Source organism: Heteronotia binoei, chromosome 3 (assembly GCF_032191835.1).
Source record: "Heteronotia binoei isolate CCM8104 ecotype False Entrance Well chromosome 3, APGP_CSIRO_Hbin_v1, whole genome shotgun sequence".
Taxonomy (NCBI): domain Eukaryota; kingdom Metazoa; phylum Chordata; class Lepidosauria; order Squamata; family Gekkonidae; genus Heteronotia; species Heteronotia binoei.
The window spans coordinates 134,068,374-134,085,953 of NC_083225.1; the positions used below are offsets into that span (position 1 = coordinate 134,068,374).

Sequence of the window (17,580 nt, forward strand, 5' to 3'; positions counted from 1 at the left end):
TAACAACAGCAGGGTAAACAGACAATGTGAAACTTTCCTTGTACAACAGGAGTTCTGTTGATAGGTTTTTTCCACAGATCATGCCTAGGATTCTTTCTCAAAATGTAATGTTTGGGCGGGGTCCCCTTTAGAAATAGTATATAGATTGAACTTAACTAACAGAGAACACATTTTATAACCTGGGCTGCCATTTAAGCCAGCTGACAGACCAGAATAGCTATCAGTATTGGATTGTGAAATCTGAGTCTAAAAAGCATTTTATTATAGTCGTCAAACTTTATTTGTGTAAAGAGATGTTTTTTAGTTTATATAAAAACATGCTCAAACATTTGTAAAAATTCAGCCTGGACAACTGCACAAGATTACAACTAGGTCCCTTGAAAGAGTTCACAACTGAAATGTGAAGAGATGAATTACATTTTTATTGCTGCTGCTTCTCTTCCTTCTCCTTGGCTTTTAGCTCTTGATTATACCTGTCAGGAGAAAAAGTCAGTGCATATGAGCTAATTTTTTTTTATTACTCTCACAGTTGAACAGGGTATCTTGTGGATGTCCCCGGCTTGAGGACTAAATGTTACAGTTGAACCTAGGCAAGAATAAAGTGGTTATGACAACTCAGTCAAGATTGAATAGGTTTTTTTCCAAAGAACATCCGCTCTTTCACATGGAGCCCATATAGCATACAACCTTGTTTGCTCCTAAGTGCCATTATTACAGTGTACAAAGTGACTTGCAATTTTACTGTATTTTCAGCTTTCAACGAACATGGGTAGCTAATACTAGTTTAGTTAGGTGCAAATCAGGAACAAGTCCCATATTCTAGATAGTTGTCTGAAAGATGGGGTCTAGGAGCCATAGGGGTGGTCACTGGGCATCATCACTTTCTAGTGGGAATGAGACCCAAATCCAGTGAATGTTTTGAAATGGAGCTCCTTTTTCTAAGACATAAAAGATATTGTCAAAAGAGCTAGGGCTTAGTAGCCAAATAAGCTTGTAATAGAAAAAATAATGGCAACACAGTGTGAACCAAGACCCCAAAAAGCAACTGCGTCAGAAATACAAAACACTTATAAAAATTTCTATTATAAATGTGCAAAAGCACCCACAAATTCATCCAGAGATAATAAAATTCATAAAGAACACAAAGTCCTGCACAAAGGAATACTGTTCCAAAGGATGACTCCGGAAAACCTCAAAAAGTCTTTGTAGAGTAATACTACTTGAAAGTGAATCCCAAACTGAGTCCTTCCACTGCTGTTGCCTTCAGAACGTCCTAGGTAATCCTGGGTTTGGTCAAGCCATTACATAAAAATTTGAAAGATGGACGTGTGAGAGGAGCTGGTCTGAGGACTTTGTAAGTTGGCTTGTGAAGAAGCTGCAATGCAGCGGAACGTGATAAAAGCCGGTGATTGCGTGAAGGCAAGATTTTTTCCTTATGAAGCCAACAGCAGTGGAAGGACTCCGTTTGAGGTTTACTTTTGAGTAGTATTACTCTACAAAGACTTTTTGAAGTTTTCCGGAGTCATCCTTTGGAACAGTATTCCTTTGTGCAGGACTTTCTGTTCTTTATGTATTTTATTATCTCTGAATGAATTTGTGGATGCTTTTGCACGTTTATAATAGAAATTTTTGTAAATTTGTTGTGTTTTGTATTTCTGAAATAAGCTTGTGAGGCATAAGGCAAAAAAAAAAAAAAGGCACTCTCACATGTCAGTAGAATCTTTTATCTTGATTTTGTTTTGTGGAGTGTTAAAGCACAGGAATTATGCCAGGAAGCACTGGCAGCACTGAAGAGTTTGACCAACCTGAGGAACCAGATGCTAAGTGAGTCAACTAAAATCCTTCCTACTTGTTTACAGTACTTACCTCCATATACGGTACAGCTGAGAGCCACCAGCACATCCCACGAAGAAATTAACAGTAAATAGACCCCAGTTTTTAGGAATAATAACTAAGGAGTATCTTGACCAGATAAGTCCTGTTGGGTTATAAATACAGAAAAAAATTAAATGCACGTAGTACTTCAAAGGTAACACTGATTGTTGTCTGTAGTTAGGTGTTCATACCCAGTGGGATAATGATCTAAGAGACCTAGGTTTCAGTCCCCAACCATAATCTTCAGCCACTCACTGTCTAACCTACCTCACAGAATTAATATTCCAGTCCAAAATGTATTATATGGAAGCAAGTCCTACATGGCATACTTTTCCGCCCATTTTTGTTTTTAAAAGGTAACTTCTAAGTTATAACCTCTCTCCAAGGTGCATATGTATGGACAGGAGTTATCACACTATTTCCTCAATGGTGTGAGCTGTGCTAGGCAGAATATGACCAGGGATTCAAACCCAAGCCTCTTTGGTTCAAGACTAATATTCTAGCCAGCCAAATATGATAAGCATTGCTGAAGATAAGATCACACATACCTGTGGCCATTAACACTGCCGACTGTGATGTGCTGAGTTTTTCTGCTGGCCTAGTCATATCAGCCATTCCAGCACAGACCAAACCCTATAAAAAGGAGCATTCAACTTAATTGGGACAGTGCTGAATCCAGGTGTCATTGTCCTTTGCGTTTAACAGTTAAAGTCATTCAAACACTGAACATGTACATTCTAGACAGCAAGGATTTATAAAGGCATATACAAGCATATTTCATGCTGTGCTGCATTTTGAGGAAAGAAAGATTTGAAGGAGAAAGCAGTTAGTTACGTTTCTTCAATGAACTGGCCTAGAACTCAATTTGCCTGGCCCTGTAGTCTGAAAAATCACAGTAGAAGTAGTGGTTGATACCACTGCACTACAAAGCAAGAAGTCTTAACTGTTTTCTAAACTCTGCAACTACTGGGGCAAACTCAGCCTCCCACCCCCTGCTAGTTCAAAAGCTACCAGATGAGTCCACTTGTGCACCCTATCATCACTGGCATGGATGGATCCATAAGAACTGTCAATTTTAAATGTTCCATATTCATAGTAAGTTTGTAAAATCCCAGATAGGCCACAGTTAATTGGAAAAAAATGCAAAGATTTATCCTGAAGGAAACAAATGTCATACTGAGACCTCTGAGTACAGCTAACCACCAGAATTTAATCACTGCCTGAAATCGTGATAGTAGCACATGCAAATGTTTTTAAATTGTTTTTATGTCTTATGTTTTTATTGTGTGTTTTATCGGTCACACTAATGTGCTTGTGTCAACCCTTGGTCTGTGAGCTGCCCTGAGCCTGCCTTCTGTGGGGAGGGTGGGATATTAAATAAATAAATGACAAATCCCATAGAAACTTCACATCCAGCAACAAAAAGGTTCAGTTTAGAAAGGGGGATAGCTTCTACACTTTTTCAAAAGGTTTGGGGGCTGCTTCATAAGCATTCCCAATTCTCTTGGGAGCAACATAAAAGAATACATGAAAGATCTTAGAGGCCTAATAGCACCAGCTGGAAATCTATGTACATGGACAAATAATGTGGCCTGTTTTTAATCCATGCTGTTTTAACTGTTCTGTAATTTATATTTTATATATAATGCAATTTCTATGATGCGTTTTAGATTTTGCTCTGTGATCCGCCCTGAGCCTGCTTATGGGGAGAGCGGAATATAAATTGAAACAAATAAACATAAATAAAAGTATGGTCTGTGATTTCCTACAGAATTTCCTACTGAAACACATCCCATTGATAACAAGCTGTGCTGGGTGGCACCGGTACAAACACATGGAGGTGTCTCCCCGAGTCAGACTATCAAGGTGGCATTAACTGCCTTTATCTTAGGCTAGGTCTCAAGGATGAACTGGTCTTTCTGATCGCCTACCACCCACCTAGTTCCTCACTGGACACCCTGTCTGACCTGACAGAGATAATCTCAGGGTGAGTACTGGAGAAACCCAGATGGATTTTTCTGGGTGAATTCAAATCTCTGCTGATGACACCTTGGTAGGGAGGGATTTTTATAGCCTCACTGGCCACCATATGCTTCTCTCAGATATTAACTGGCCCAATGCATAAGAGAAGACATACTTTAGACCTAATTTTTTGGTTTGAATCAGTGGGGGGGGGGGGAAGAGCTGCTATGGGGAATGGAGATCTACTCTGTGCCATGGTCCAACCTTATCAAGGCTAAGGTGAATATGCCACCAATGCTCTGCAGAAACTAATGTATGCTTTGGTTGACTTAGATCCCAGCTGATGGCCTTTTTGAGATCACAGATGATGCCTAAATTAAGAAAAGCTTGGAAGCTACTGGCATGGCCTCTTGTTGACATGTTCGATCCTCGAGGTGGAATCAGGTACCTTTGTTTACTGTGGAACTGGGTGACTTAAAGAGGGTGAAGACAATCTCAAATGCGGCTGGCAGAAAATGCATACTGACTGATACGTGGTGATATAGAAATCACAGAAAAAAACAATTAGGTGGTGGTGATGGTGCCAAAGAAATCCTACTTTGCTGGTATGATTGCAGTGTCTAGCTCACACACAGTTCAGCAGTGTAAAATAACATGGGTACAATGTTTGAGCCCTTAAACTCCCAGGAATTGACACTTAGCTCAGTTCTTTGTTGAGAAAATCTCTTAAATACATTCTGATTTGATGCTACAGCTGAGACAGCAGAAACCTCCAACATAGAATCTGGCCCCTTTATCATCACATTGAGCTGATTACTATGATGGATACCACCAGGATCCTGAAATCTGTGAAGGCCACCACTTGTTCATTAGACTCTTGCCTGCTTTGAATACATAGAAAAAAATCACGTCATTATGCCCCTAACATCCATTATAAATGAATGACTCTGAGTGCCTTTCCTTGAGTTCCCAAGCAGGTGGGAAACTGTCTTTTACCTTTAAAAAAATTGCTAGAGAAAGATCATGTGACTAGATATTGCCCAGCCCCTAATTTGGCCTTCATCAGCAAAATTATAGAAAAAGTGGTAGCAGACCAACTAGGCCTTCCTGGATAAAATCATCTGCCCTAGGTCCTTTTCAATTCCATTTCAGACTGGGTTATGGGGCAGAGACAGATGTAGTGCTGGTGACCTTAGTAGATGACCTTTCTGCTGCTTTTACTGGGCTCTGGCAGCCTTTGACATATTGGACCATACCTTCCTGCTGAGACATTTGGAGACGGAAGTAGGGATTAAGGAATGTGCTCTGGACTGGTTTCAATTGTTCCTTAAAACTCAGATGGTTGCTGTACAAGACAACTTTTCTACAGTACTGGACCTGCTTTGTAGAATTCCACACTGATAAATTTTGTTCCTCATGCTCTGTGTGAAGCACTTGGAGGAAAAATCATTTGTGGTTTTGTAACAGCATACCATCAATATGCTGACGACACCCAACTTTACATGTCTATCGAAACTGCCTGGCAACACTATAGAGTCTTTGAACCAGTGCCAGATTATTGAATAGTTAAGCACAAACAAGGTGAAACTGATTCCTGGCAAGACAGGTAACATGGTTGGGAGGGCCTGAAGGACATGGGGCTCTCATTTTGATGAGGTCCGGTTGTCTCTTACTGGCTAGGAGTGATCTGGATCTATCTTTATTGTTGGAGAAGCAACCTAATACAGCTGGGGGGAAAAAAGCATTCTGCCAACTACGCAGGATCTGGGAGATGGCTGACCTGGTCATGTGGATCTCTGTGTGTGTTTTTGGGTGTGGTTTTTTGTTTTGTTTTTTTGCATTCCTTAAACAATCCCAACCAGTTACTGTTTTTATGTTTTGTATGTACTTAAACTCTGTTTTTTTTAAGTGTTTAGTTATGTGTGTTGGGGTGCTTTTGGTTTTAAATGTGATTTTATCTTGTATGTTTTAAATTGTTTGCTGCTTGGTGACTCTTGTAAAGGCAGAAAGGTAATATACAACTTTTGTAAATAAGTAAATGTTAGATTATCTCAAGGCTAGGCAACTGTACAAATTCTACATGGGTCTGCCCTTAAAGACAACTTGAAAACTCCAGTTGGTTCAGAATGCTGCAACACAGCTGATATTGGGTGCTAAGTAGAATCTGCATATCTATGTAGACTCTGCTGTGCACCGAAGTAGATACTTACAAGGTAAGGTTTTAGCTTAACTAATAGAGGCCTTCAGAATTTGGCATCACTTAAGTAGAATAGTAGAGATAATATATGCAATGTTTCCACTAAGCTACCAGACAATGCAGCAGCTTGACAAAACCAACCAGGGAGTAGATGTCCTTTCAACTCAAGTCAATTGGCAGCATTTCTATACATCTTTCTTCCAACATATTCTGGGTCTGTTTATTGGTCAAGAGACAGATTAGAAGAGCTGTCTAGCCGTATTCAGAAGGTTTCCTATATGCAAATGTTATTCCCAAAATAACTGGGCCACAGCTTAGTTTTAGCTCATGGGTTTCATGCATTTTGTAGGTCAACTTACCCATTTCATAACAGGTGCCCAGAAAAACACTGTTTTGGGACCTGCAAGAGAACATTTGTAGTTAATACACAAAACCAGGAAACTGAAGCAACAGAGTGGAATTGCATATACTAGACTTACAAGTCAAGCAATAAGCAAAGTATGCTTGGGTTATTCTAAGGACTGTCTGCTGTGTATAATTTGCACAATGGCACCAGTTTATTGTACTAGTTTGCAAAACAGCAAGAACTTGCTGCACTGAGCAGATACAGACTGTTAAAGGGAAAAAACCCTGATGTTTATCCTTTTGTGCAGTTTGGACACCCCTCCTCATCAGTAGCTTGCTACTCAAAGGAAGCCTCTGAATTCCTGCAAGTAGCAATCTGGGTTTTGTCACAATGTAACTTCCCCATGTGGTGGGGGGGAGGAAAACTAAAATTCAGAAGACCCCAACTCCCCAGTGGATACAAAGTGTCCTCCATTGACATCATTCTTCCCGAACTGAAGGCAGCTGGGTGAAAGATGCTCAGAGAAGAATAATGCCTTGTCAAAGGAGGGCACTTTATACCACAGGGGCATTGGGGTCTTTTGAATTTTACTTCTTCTCCACTTCCACCTCATGGAGAAGTTATGTTGTGAGAAAACCCAGATTGCTACTTGCCCAGGAAAAACAGAGGACAGCACTTCTCTGCTGTGAGTGGGTTGAGTCACAGCACAGATGAAAATTTGCAAACCCCATGCTTATTCCAATGCAAGACCAAGTCTTGAGTGACACCGGCAGTTTGTGTCATCACCTGTTGTATTGTGAAATGCAGTTTATTGAGAAATGACATGACTACAGCAATTATTTTAGAGAGGCACCTGAGTATGTTTCCCCCTAGTCAAGGCTGTGTTATTCTTGCAAGGCCTCAGAGGGGAGGGAGGTTACACCACTTTCTTCCTCCTTTTGGCATGCCTTGCGCTTACATGCTGCCTGAGCAGGGATACCTCATCTTCCATGGCCTGCTGCCCTTCCAATGCCCTCCCCTGGCTTGCTCCTCCTAGCTACCCCTTTAAAGGTAAAGGTAATCCCCTGTGCAAGCACCAGTCGTTTCCAGCTCTGGGGTGATGTTACTACCTGAACCCAGCTTCCGCTGGGATCAAACTCAGGTTGTGAGCAGAGAGCTTGGACTGCAGTACTGCAGCTTTACCACTCTGCACCATGGGGCTCTTAGGTGTCTACTCCTTTACCCAACCAGAAATGCCCTGAAACCCTATCTTGGGGCAGCTGCTTCTTGGGTTGTTCCCTTCCCCCAGGCAGGGCTTGATGATGTGCCTGGTTTTAGCTGGCTGCCAAATCCTATTACTAAACCTAGAGTCTGCAAGCCCCACCCTGCCTGTTTGGGGCATGTCCTGACCTAGCGGCGCCAGCTGCCAGTTGTGTAGAGCTTGTCACAAAGAAACAGCTGTCCTGCACATCTGGGGTTAATTCCATTGCCAAACAACTCTAACGGCAACCATCAAACAGCATGTTTACAATTTTAGTTGGGGAAAAGCCCACAAAACAGTGTGGTATTTTTCAGCCAACTGGTCTCCAGCAGCTCCTCTTCTCTAGGAGATAATGCAAAGGCTAGGAGATTATTTTGTATTGCACCTTAATTCTTTCATAGGTGCTCAAGTTCTGCACAACTTAAGAGTTTCATCATTATGGCAAGAATATTACATCCAAAGACAACACGTTCACAGCTTGCCAGTAAGGTACATACAAACCAAGAATGACCAATACACTTAAAGATCAAGAAATCAACAATTGATAATTTACAAAATAATATTCATATATGTACCTGGCTGTATTTTGTACCACAGTTTAATCATTTTATAGATGGTCAAGTTCCACACAAGTTGGGGCCCCTGAGCAGTAAAAAGTAAATACTCTTATTATATTTGTTCAAAACTGCTAATTGCAGCTATAACTATCCATTCCCTCTAGATGCACTGTGGGAGAGAACTGATATATTCATGGCAAAAGGTAGCGATTCACTGCTTATTGGAAAAGAAGCAAAGAAACAATTGTTTTAATCCACTGGCACACTAACCAATGTTCCTTCTAATTCCCACCCCCTAGCCACTGAGCAGAGCAGTTCTCATGCTGAACAGGATATAACTGCTGTGATCTTAAAATGGCAAGAACAAGTGTGGCTCCAGATTGCTGCTGAGTAGGCCTTCCTGTGTTAATGAGCAGCCACTCACACACACAGCTTAGATGGAACACTGCTGCTAACTATATAACAAATCCACCAAGAGCTTTTAAAAAATTATTCCTATCTTCCCAGAACAAAGTACATGGTTAGAGAATCTCATTCATATTAAGCAAATGACCTGTGAGGTTAGGCTCACCCTATGTGTTTTGTATCCAAATTGAGATCTGAACCTTGGTCTTCCCAGTCACAGTTTGACACTAACCAATGGTGTCCATCAGGCAATATAAAACCACTGCAAAAATGAGCAAGTGGTTAATTTATTTAGCATGTCAATACCCTACATCCAGATTTGTTTCAAGTGAACAGTAACTTTTAAAAACATGATTTATAGCAGATGTATTATGCAGCCATTGATTATGGCAGTTGACGTATTTATAGTTTTAAAAGTTGTAAGTTGAACACTTCTTGCAAGAGAAGTTTCATTATTCAAAATGCCTTTGAGGAATTCTAAAGAGCTTTCTATTTAGAGTAACTATACAAAGGACCAAATGAGATGAAGGAATGCTTTTCTGCTGCCAGCAGCAACTTTCTCTACTGCATAAAAGCAATGATAACTAGAGGAGCGGGAGATTTAGCAACACAGTAGCATGGGGGTGGCCAAACCGTGGCTCTTTCACACAAGGTATGTGGCTCTTGAAGCCTCTGCTACATTGGGGGAGGGGATTTGCACCCAGTCCAGTTGGAGAATATTTAAAATTGCTTTCTTTCCATCTCTCCTTCCCTCCTCCCTTTCCTCCTTCCCTCCCACATCTGACATTTATTCTTTGTGGCTCTTACATTAAGCAAGTTTGGCCACTCCTGCTGTAGCATATGAGAAATTACTAGCATAAGAATCAGACACAGAAGTCCTCTACAAACTGGCCATTTAATTTGGAAGTGCCATGATTCCTTCACACAATTGCAATGGATTATACTGCTGGCAGCACTCTACAAGTCACAGTTTTCTATGCTGTCCTACTTCTTTCAGACCCCTCTTTTGTACAGATTTGGGTTTTTTTACTTTAAAACAGAATTACATGGTTAACTTTGTAGAACAGAACAGAAAAGCACTTTTCAGTCCCTCTTCCACAAGGAGTGTTGAGACTGGTGACAGTGGCAGTTTCCAGCTATTTATTGATTTCACCAGTGTTTAAAAGTTTCTGGCAAGGAGGGGGGGAGTCTTTTTAAAAACCCAGCATCCATCAATGTCACTGTTATACTTGTGGAACTGAAACCCAACGGCTTCAAGGGATGATGCAGAAGGACAGGATCACAACCTCCCACCTGCAGCACAAAACTTTAACCCCCCCCCCCCCCCCCACACACACACTGTTCACCATGCAAACAGCATGGATGGGCAGGGATGGTGAAAACAAAGGTGATTTAAACCAGTCTTTTGCAGCACTATGTCTGCACAATGAGTTGCCCTCCCAAAGTAATTCTTAATTGAAATTAAAGAGATTGGCAATCCCACTATAAATCTTCCTTTTTTAAACTCTGGAGGGTCTGTTCTTGAAAGCGCCTAGCTAAGAATTTTACACACACAGGTCCTTCCTGGTAAGAGAGGAGGAACACCAGATAAGGCAGCTGAACAGAGCAGGAGTCAAGTGCACCTTTAAGACCAACCAAGTTTCATTGAGAATGTAAGCTTTCATGTGCTCTCTAAGCACACTTCATCAGACGAGGGGATTTCAGTTTATTCTTGTTTCTCATCTCCTTTACCTTTAATGCTTCATACATTAGGCTATTTTTCCTAATCTGACAAGAGTAATTTGGTTGCTTTTTGCTGGTTTTCAGTCCCCCAGAAGTACTACATTGCAGTAACAGGGTCAGAAATGAAAAAGAGTAAACATGGGTTTCGTTTCTTAAGGAATCTAGAAAATTATAAGTTAGGGGATCAAAACCAAATGGAGTTTATTTTTGAGTAACTGCGCTTTGGCTCTTACTGTTCCATGAGGACAAGAATAACAAATTTGTGTGTGTGTGTGTGTATGGAGGTTTCAATTCTTCTTCCAACTAAGTGCAGAAGAGTAATCCTTCAGCAGTGCAAAACAGCCCTTTTGTGGGCAGATCTAAAAGGAAAGGGTTATTCCTCAGTAACTGACACATATTCTAGGGGAAATGTCACTTATCTCACTAGGCCATCAAATTGACCTGTATCATGGACAAAAAAACATTGAACTTGCATTTCATATTGCATGGGTTTTGTTATTGAAAATAAGTCTCAAGCACAACAGCAGTAATAACTTTCAACTGGTATAATGTTGATCAGCATCTTGGTTTAGCACCCTCTCATCACAGAATTGTAAATTGTCCAGGGTCTCTGTTAATTAATCTCAGCATTCCACAGTTAAGAAGAGTACATCTGCCCATCAATCTCCAATTTTGATATATTCATTTCCTTCACTAAGCCTTAGAATTAAACCCAAACAAACAGTAACCATACAGAACAATTAAAATACATACAAAATATAAAAACTCTGATTAGGAAGGAGAGATCATTGAGGGAATGCTAACCAAAGAAAAAAGTCTTCACCTGCTGGCAGTGAACATGCAGTGACTTCATGCACATTTAGTTTTATGTCATTCAGCAACACATTCTCATGAGACACAATAAAATAATTGCTGAAAATACTAGGGCCATGATGAAACCTCTAGGTACAATGGGACTTGTCAAGCCCTGCCATAATCCATTTGCCCCCCCCCATAGGTAGCTGTAATTTGCATATTAATATAATTTTTTTTGCCAAGCCCCACAGCCTGAAAAAATTTATACAGGAGAGATACTAAAGTTGAGAAAGTCAGCTTCAAACAAAGAGAACGGTAATCAGTAGTTTGTTTTCTAGTGGATTATCGTTAAAGATAAGATTACAAATAGTTTCTTCTTTTCCCACAGTAATAAATCCAAGGGAAACTGTGGTTAGCAAATTCATTCTAACAAGGGTGTCAAATGGAGAGCAAGAATTAAAGCCAGTCAATCTATCATTGCTTTAACATTGAGATTATTTTATAATATTGAATGACAATACAAGTGCTATTGCTGGGTTTCTACTGTGATAGCCACAAAATATATTTTAGGAGCTGCTGAAGACAAAAGATAGTTGTATTGGGTCATAGAAAATCCAGAACTAAAGGCATGCAACACTTATTTAACCAAAATAACATGCGTTGTGTTGAAAATATTCTCCTGTCCAAGCCTTCAAATGAACATTTCAATAGGAGTAGTTCCTAGAAAAATGTTATGTAAAAAACTGGGGATGGGGGAGAAGTTGCTTTTCAGACCTCAACATTACCCAAGGCCACAAATCTTCTAGGCTGAAGAAATGCAAACACAGAAAGGTCTTCTATACCTTCACAGTACAGAAGGAATCTGCAGCAAATAAAGCTTCTTTTATCCCTGCATGACAATTTCATTTTGCAACTGATCACCCCAGCCCTCTACCCTCCCTTAGTCAATTATATATCTCAAAACTACAAAGGTTCTGTACGATATGCATCTTTGTCAGCAAGGAAAGTTTGTTATCAAAATAAATTGGGGGCATCAGTATGGAAAAGCTGTACATCCTCCCCCCCCCCCCCCTCATTTATAACAGGCCTCTCAGTTCTCAGCATGGAAAAGGAGACTGGGAAAACACCCTGCAGAGTTCCCTTAAAAGGGTTTCTAACCTCATCACACTCTGCTCCTTTACCTTTACACAACCACACACACACACCATGCCAGAGAGAGGAGGCAGAGTTAAAGGATTTCTGACTTAAATGTTTTTAGCCTCACTTAAATGTTTTTAGCCTCACTATTAACCAACGCATTATAACAAGCTTGGGAGGGGGAGGAGGGTGACCAGATGTAACAGAGGGGTAGTACTGCACTACTGAGAACCTATCAGTCTCTTTCTCCCTCACTCACCTTAACAAGACTCTTGTGAAGACCAAATGGTGAGAGGAGAACCATTTACAGGTATGTCACCTTGAGTCACTTGGAGGAAGGAAAGGCTAAAAATGTCATAAACAGATGCTTAGCTGCTCCTACTGAAGCAGCCTCTGTTATAACTAATGAAAGGTATTCAGAGCCTTTCTACTTCCAAAGTCCAAAAACAAACATGGACCCTTCTTACCGATCCCAACACTAACCTCCATCCTCAAGAAACAAAAGATAAGCATTCTTTTCTTTCGCAGCATCATAAACAGGTTTTGGTGCCCGAGTCGAGCCAAGCCAAACGGCCAATCTCTATCTCACACATACTTTCTAATAAAGTAATCGAACGAGCAGACAAGAGACCTTCAGCATCCCCTCTCGCCCACTTCCTCTACCTGCAGGATGGTTATACATAGGGCGCAGCCGCGGAGGCAACATTAGCTCGATCCGGTCCAAGAGTCGATGGTAAGAGGCACGGAAGCCCGCCACCGCCGCCATGGTGAGTGCGGTGACTGGTAACGCAGCGCCTTTGGTCGACCTGCCGTCCTTCTCCGCCTCGCAGAAGCAGAGCAAGAACACCCCTCCTTCACAGACACACAAGCAGGTGGTAGGGCGAGCCCGCTAGCTCTCTTTTGATTTGCTCGCTGAACGAGAAAGCGGCGGGCTTTATCAGCTGATCTCCACGCTATTGGCTTAGCTAGTCTCTATACGGGCTTGTCCTCTGGATTCGATGACATTAACCCGGTCAACTTCGCGTCCGCTTTTGATTACGACAACACGATTGGGACGATGATCGATGACGATAATAGCATATGTTTATATTATGGAGATAGCTTACAAAACCGTCTGTCTTCGGGCTTTTTCTTCTAACGCGTGGCCGAAGCCGTCTAGTTGTTTTAGAGCAATATGTAAGGCCGTGGCTGTCTCTATCTCATCGCTATTAACACTGAATCTGAGCCTGCAGTGTCTGGGGGGTGTCTGAGAGAAGATGCTGCCCGAGTCAAAAATGGCGGCTTTGCCAGTGTTGACCAAAAGACCATCGCGCCGAAGAGATCACGATGTGACCAGCATTCCTTCCTATGGCTATTTTTGTCACCTTGAGGGTGGGGCGAGAACGATGCGTGCGGGCGTGAGTTCTCGCGATAGTCACTCTAGCTCGTTGGTAAAGGGGATCTGTGGAGAGGGGAGGAGCCGAGGGAAAGGTGGGAGGCGGGGCCGTGGCGCTGCTGAGGCGGCTGTCCGATAGGGGTGTTACCGGTGGTGGTGGTGGTTACGCGCGCGCAAAGCGCGCCCGCGGGTCTCCATGGTGAAGGCAAGGGTGGCGAGAGCAAGTGGCAGCGGCTGATGTCGCTGGCGGCGGCCAGCCTGAGCCCTCTTGTTAGCGCGCGGTGCCATGTCCCGGGGGTGCTGCACCCACCTCCTGTGGGATGTGAGGAAGCGGAGTTTGGGGCTAGAGGAGCCCGGCCTGCTGCGGAGGCGATACCTCGGTGAGAAGGGAGGGCGGGGTCTGGGCGGCGGGGGGGGAGGGGAGCGGCGGGGGGGGCACGTCGTAGGTTGCCCCTCCCCCGGCAGCGCAGGCCACGGGCTTGACAGCGCTCGAGCTGGAGGGCGGGGCTGGCTGTGGGGCCAGGAGTTCAGTCCTTGGGGCAGCGCTACGAAACCGAAGGGAGGCGGCGCTTTTGCTGTGCCGTTGGGTAAAAGCCTTCTGGCAATCCTGATCTCAACTTTGCACGCGGATTTCCTCGGTATAGAGGAATTCTTCGAATACGTCCCTTTTTTCAGAATTTGAAACCCGAAACCTTCGGAAGAATACACACACCCACAGAGACACGAATGTTCTGACATATGTGTAGTGCACGTGTTTACTCACGTGCAAATTTCGCCCTTCTCTCACTTAAAATAATTGGGAATGGCTTTTCTGTTGCTCCTCTACCCTTGTCCAACAAAGTTGCACTGGGGCATGAAGTACTTTTGGTAACTCGAGTTCACTTGAACGTATAGTTCGCGTTTCCTAGAGGCCTGCTGTGTAAGAAATCGCAGAGCGGAATCAGAGGGGCTTATCGCTTCTGTATGCAGTCGCCGTGAGCTAAACAGGTTCAGGATGTACTTAACACTTGCCAGCATTTAACTCGAACGTCATTAGCCTGTGGCTTTCGTAACTTGGAAATTGTTTCCTGCTCCTTTGCGGGGAAGGAATGTCGTACAAAATCCCCTTTTGAATAATGTTCTATTGAAAAAAATGACTAGTACTTTTGTAGGTGTTAACAAAGATTTATTTTTTAAACAAAACCCTTACTCCTATTTGTATCGCTATCCAAGTTTAGCTTATCATGATAACACACGTTTGCTTTTATTTTCTGTGAATTACAAAATACATCGTTCCAGTGCCTTGAGAAAGGGTTGCAGGATACCTTCAATTTTCTTGTTATATTTATGTTTTTTTATTATTTGATAAATATACCAGGGATGTTTGGGTTGCCTTTCCAACATGGAAAGAACCCTGATATAGGAAGACTTCAAATATTTATGTAGAACTTCCATTTAGTTAATTATGTATTGAAATATTTGCATCCTTCCTTTGCTCTAGGCTCCAGTGTTGCTGCAAATAGGCTTAATAGCTTTAGAAATGTAGGTGGGATTTTATATATTTATGTTTATTGTAAAAACAAATACTTCAATTTAGTAACGGAAGTCCATTTGTGCATCTTATATATAAATATGCATCCAGTTATAGATTTTTATGGAATGTGTTGGATGGGAATGGGCATTATCTCCTAGTTCCATGAGTCACTTGCAACAAAGTACAACTGGAAAATTTTCTCATAATATGGAATGCCAAAATAAAGAAGCCATCAATCTTTCCTGCTACCATGCCTGATCTTATGCAGAGTTAGGAAGATTTTAATGTTGTTTTCCCATATATTTTTATTACTATTATCTACAGTAGCAAATCAGGACTGCAGTCCTATATAAAATTAGCACACCTATCTCTACATATAAGTACAACCCAGTAACATCATGAGTGCTCATAAAGGTATGCACGTAAAGTGGATTTATTTCAGGGAGAGAAAACAAAAATCAGCTAAAGAGGAAAACAAACTTGGAGGAGAGAGAGATCTTCAATCCGGTGCTCAAAGTAGTAATTTATGGATAGATTTAAATTGTTACATACACACTTCTGGAACAAAAGACCCATAAATTGTATTCTGGATACCTCAGTAAAGCAAATCAGTCAGGTTGCTTTCACACAATTTTGCTTTTATTGTCAGTATGAATGCAGAGGAATTCCCTTCAGCAGTACAGTGTCCACATGGGAGTTCTCTGCTTGCTGTCCTCCCACAACCAAATCCTCCCCCTCAACTTGGAAGTCTTTTTGAGAGCATTTTAAAGCAATCAATAATTGCTCTAGCAGTGGGGAGATAATGGCAGGAAAATGGCACCTGTGTGGCAGAATCTTTGCACGGCCAGAGATAATATGCTTGGATTGCGCTCTTTCCAAAAGCATCAGAGCAAAGCTGATTTAGGAAGACGTGTTCAGAGGACATTATGTGAATTCTCCAAAATAATAACAACAACAAAGCACTCTTATTTGCTCCAAAATAATTATAATAATAAAGCACTGTGGCATTTATAATAATATCTATGTAATAAAACACTATATATGCTCCAAAATAATAACAACAACTATAGTTTGGAAGCCAAAGTGAGAAGAAACCATGTGGAAGCAGCTTCAGATGATCCCCCTTCACATTTCTTCTCCCTCCCCCCCATTACATGAAACAAGAATTTCTTCACAATTTGATTTGGTGATGCAAGCTGCAAAGCTTGACTACTTAAGGGTGTAAATCAGTCAGCATTCATGGGTTGATGAAGACTGTTTTGGGGGATTTGGTCCAATATTACTTTACATGAACATAAAGTTTTGGTATCTTGGTTGTAATTTCTTATTAAAAATCAGTGTTTGTTTAGGTGACAATGCTTTAGTTGTGCATTAGTCACCGGCTAGTGTCTATACCTATATATAATCTATATATTATATATACATCTATATAAGAGATGGCAAGACTGAACATCGACATCTTGGGAATCAGTGAACTAAAATGGACGGGAATGGGTGAATTTATCTCCGAGGATCACTACATTTATTATTGTGGCCAAGAGTCCTGTAGAAGAAATGGAGTGGCCTTTATAATTAACAAGAGAGTGAGGAAGGCAGTAGTGGGATACAATCTCAAAAATGACAGAATGATCTCGGTCCGTATCCAAGGCAAACCATTCAATATCACAGTAATCCATTTCTGTGCCCCAACCACTGATGCAGAAGAGACTGAAGTGGACCAGTACTACAAAGATATACAACACCTTCTAGAATTAACACCAAAAAATGATGTCCTCCTCATAATAGGGGCCTGGAATGCCAAAGTAGAAAGTCAAAAGGTAACCAGAACAACTGACAAGTTTGGCCTTGGAGAACAAAATGAAGCTAGGCAAAGGTAATAGAGTTTTGTCAAGAGAATAAGCTGGTCATAGCGAACACCCTCTTCCAACAACCTAAAAGGTGACTCTACACATGTACATCACCTGATGGGCAACACAGAAATCAGATTGATTATATACTCTGCAGTCAAAGATGGAGAAGCTCTTTACAGTCAGCAAAAACAAGACCTGGAGCTGACTGCGGCTCAGATCATGAGCTACTCATCGCAAAATTCAGGCTTAAACTCAAGAAAACTGGGGAAGCCATTAGGCCATTCAGGTTTGACCTTGATCACATCCATTATGAATATACAGTGGAAGTGAAGAATAGGTTTAAGGAACTAGAGTTGATAGACAGAGTGCCTGAAGAACTATGGACGGAGGTTTGTGACATTGTACAGAAGTCAGCAATCAGCAACATCCCAAAGAAAAAGAAATGGAAGAAAGCAAAGTGGCTGTCTGATGAGGCTTTACAAATAGCTGAAGAAAGAAGGAAAGCGAAAGGCAAATGTGAAAAGGAAAGATTCGCCCAACTGAATGCAGATTTCCAGAGAACAGCAAGGAGAGATAAGAAGGCCTTCCTGAAGGAACAATGCAAAG

At 41.6% G+C, this 17,580-nt stretch overlaps 2 protein-coding genes across 5 annotated transcripts in view; one reads left to right on the forward strand and one right to left on the reverse strand.

Annotated features, from left to right (window-relative positions):
• Positions 1 to 256: 256 nt before the first annotated feature.
• Positions 257 to 13,593, reverse strand: MPC2 (mitochondrial pyruvate carrier 2). The gene is made up of 5 exons (XM_060234492.1): positions 12,900 to 13,593; positions 6,394 to 6,434; positions 2,424 to 2,508; positions 1,867 to 1,978; positions 257 to 473 (listed from the first exon to the last, which is right to left on the reverse strand). The coding sequence occupies exons 1-5, from the start codon at positions 13,000 to 13,002 to the stop codon at positions 422 to 424; spliced, it is 393 nt and encodes a 130-aa protein (XP_060090475.1). The 5' UTR covers positions 13,003 to 13,593; the 3' UTR covers positions 257 to 421.
• Positions 13,594 to 13,701: 108 nt separating this feature from the next.
• DCAF6 (DDB1 and CUL4 associated factor 6) overlaps positions 13,702 to 17,580 on the forward strand; it is a 57,256-nt gene continuing 53,377 nt past the window's right edge. For 2 of the 4 annotated variants that reach the window (XM_060234483.1, XM_060234484.1), the window contains exon 1: positions 13,706 to 13,991. In XM_060234483.1, coding sequence (XP_060090466.1) covers positions 13,898 to 13,991 — 94 coding nt within the window. In that variant the 5' untranslated portion in view covers positions 13,706 to 13,897. Of the gene's footprint in view, positions 13,992 to 17,580 lie in introns of all 4 variants that reach the window. The other 2 variants (XM_060234486.1, XM_060234485.1) reach the window with 2 other exon arrangements.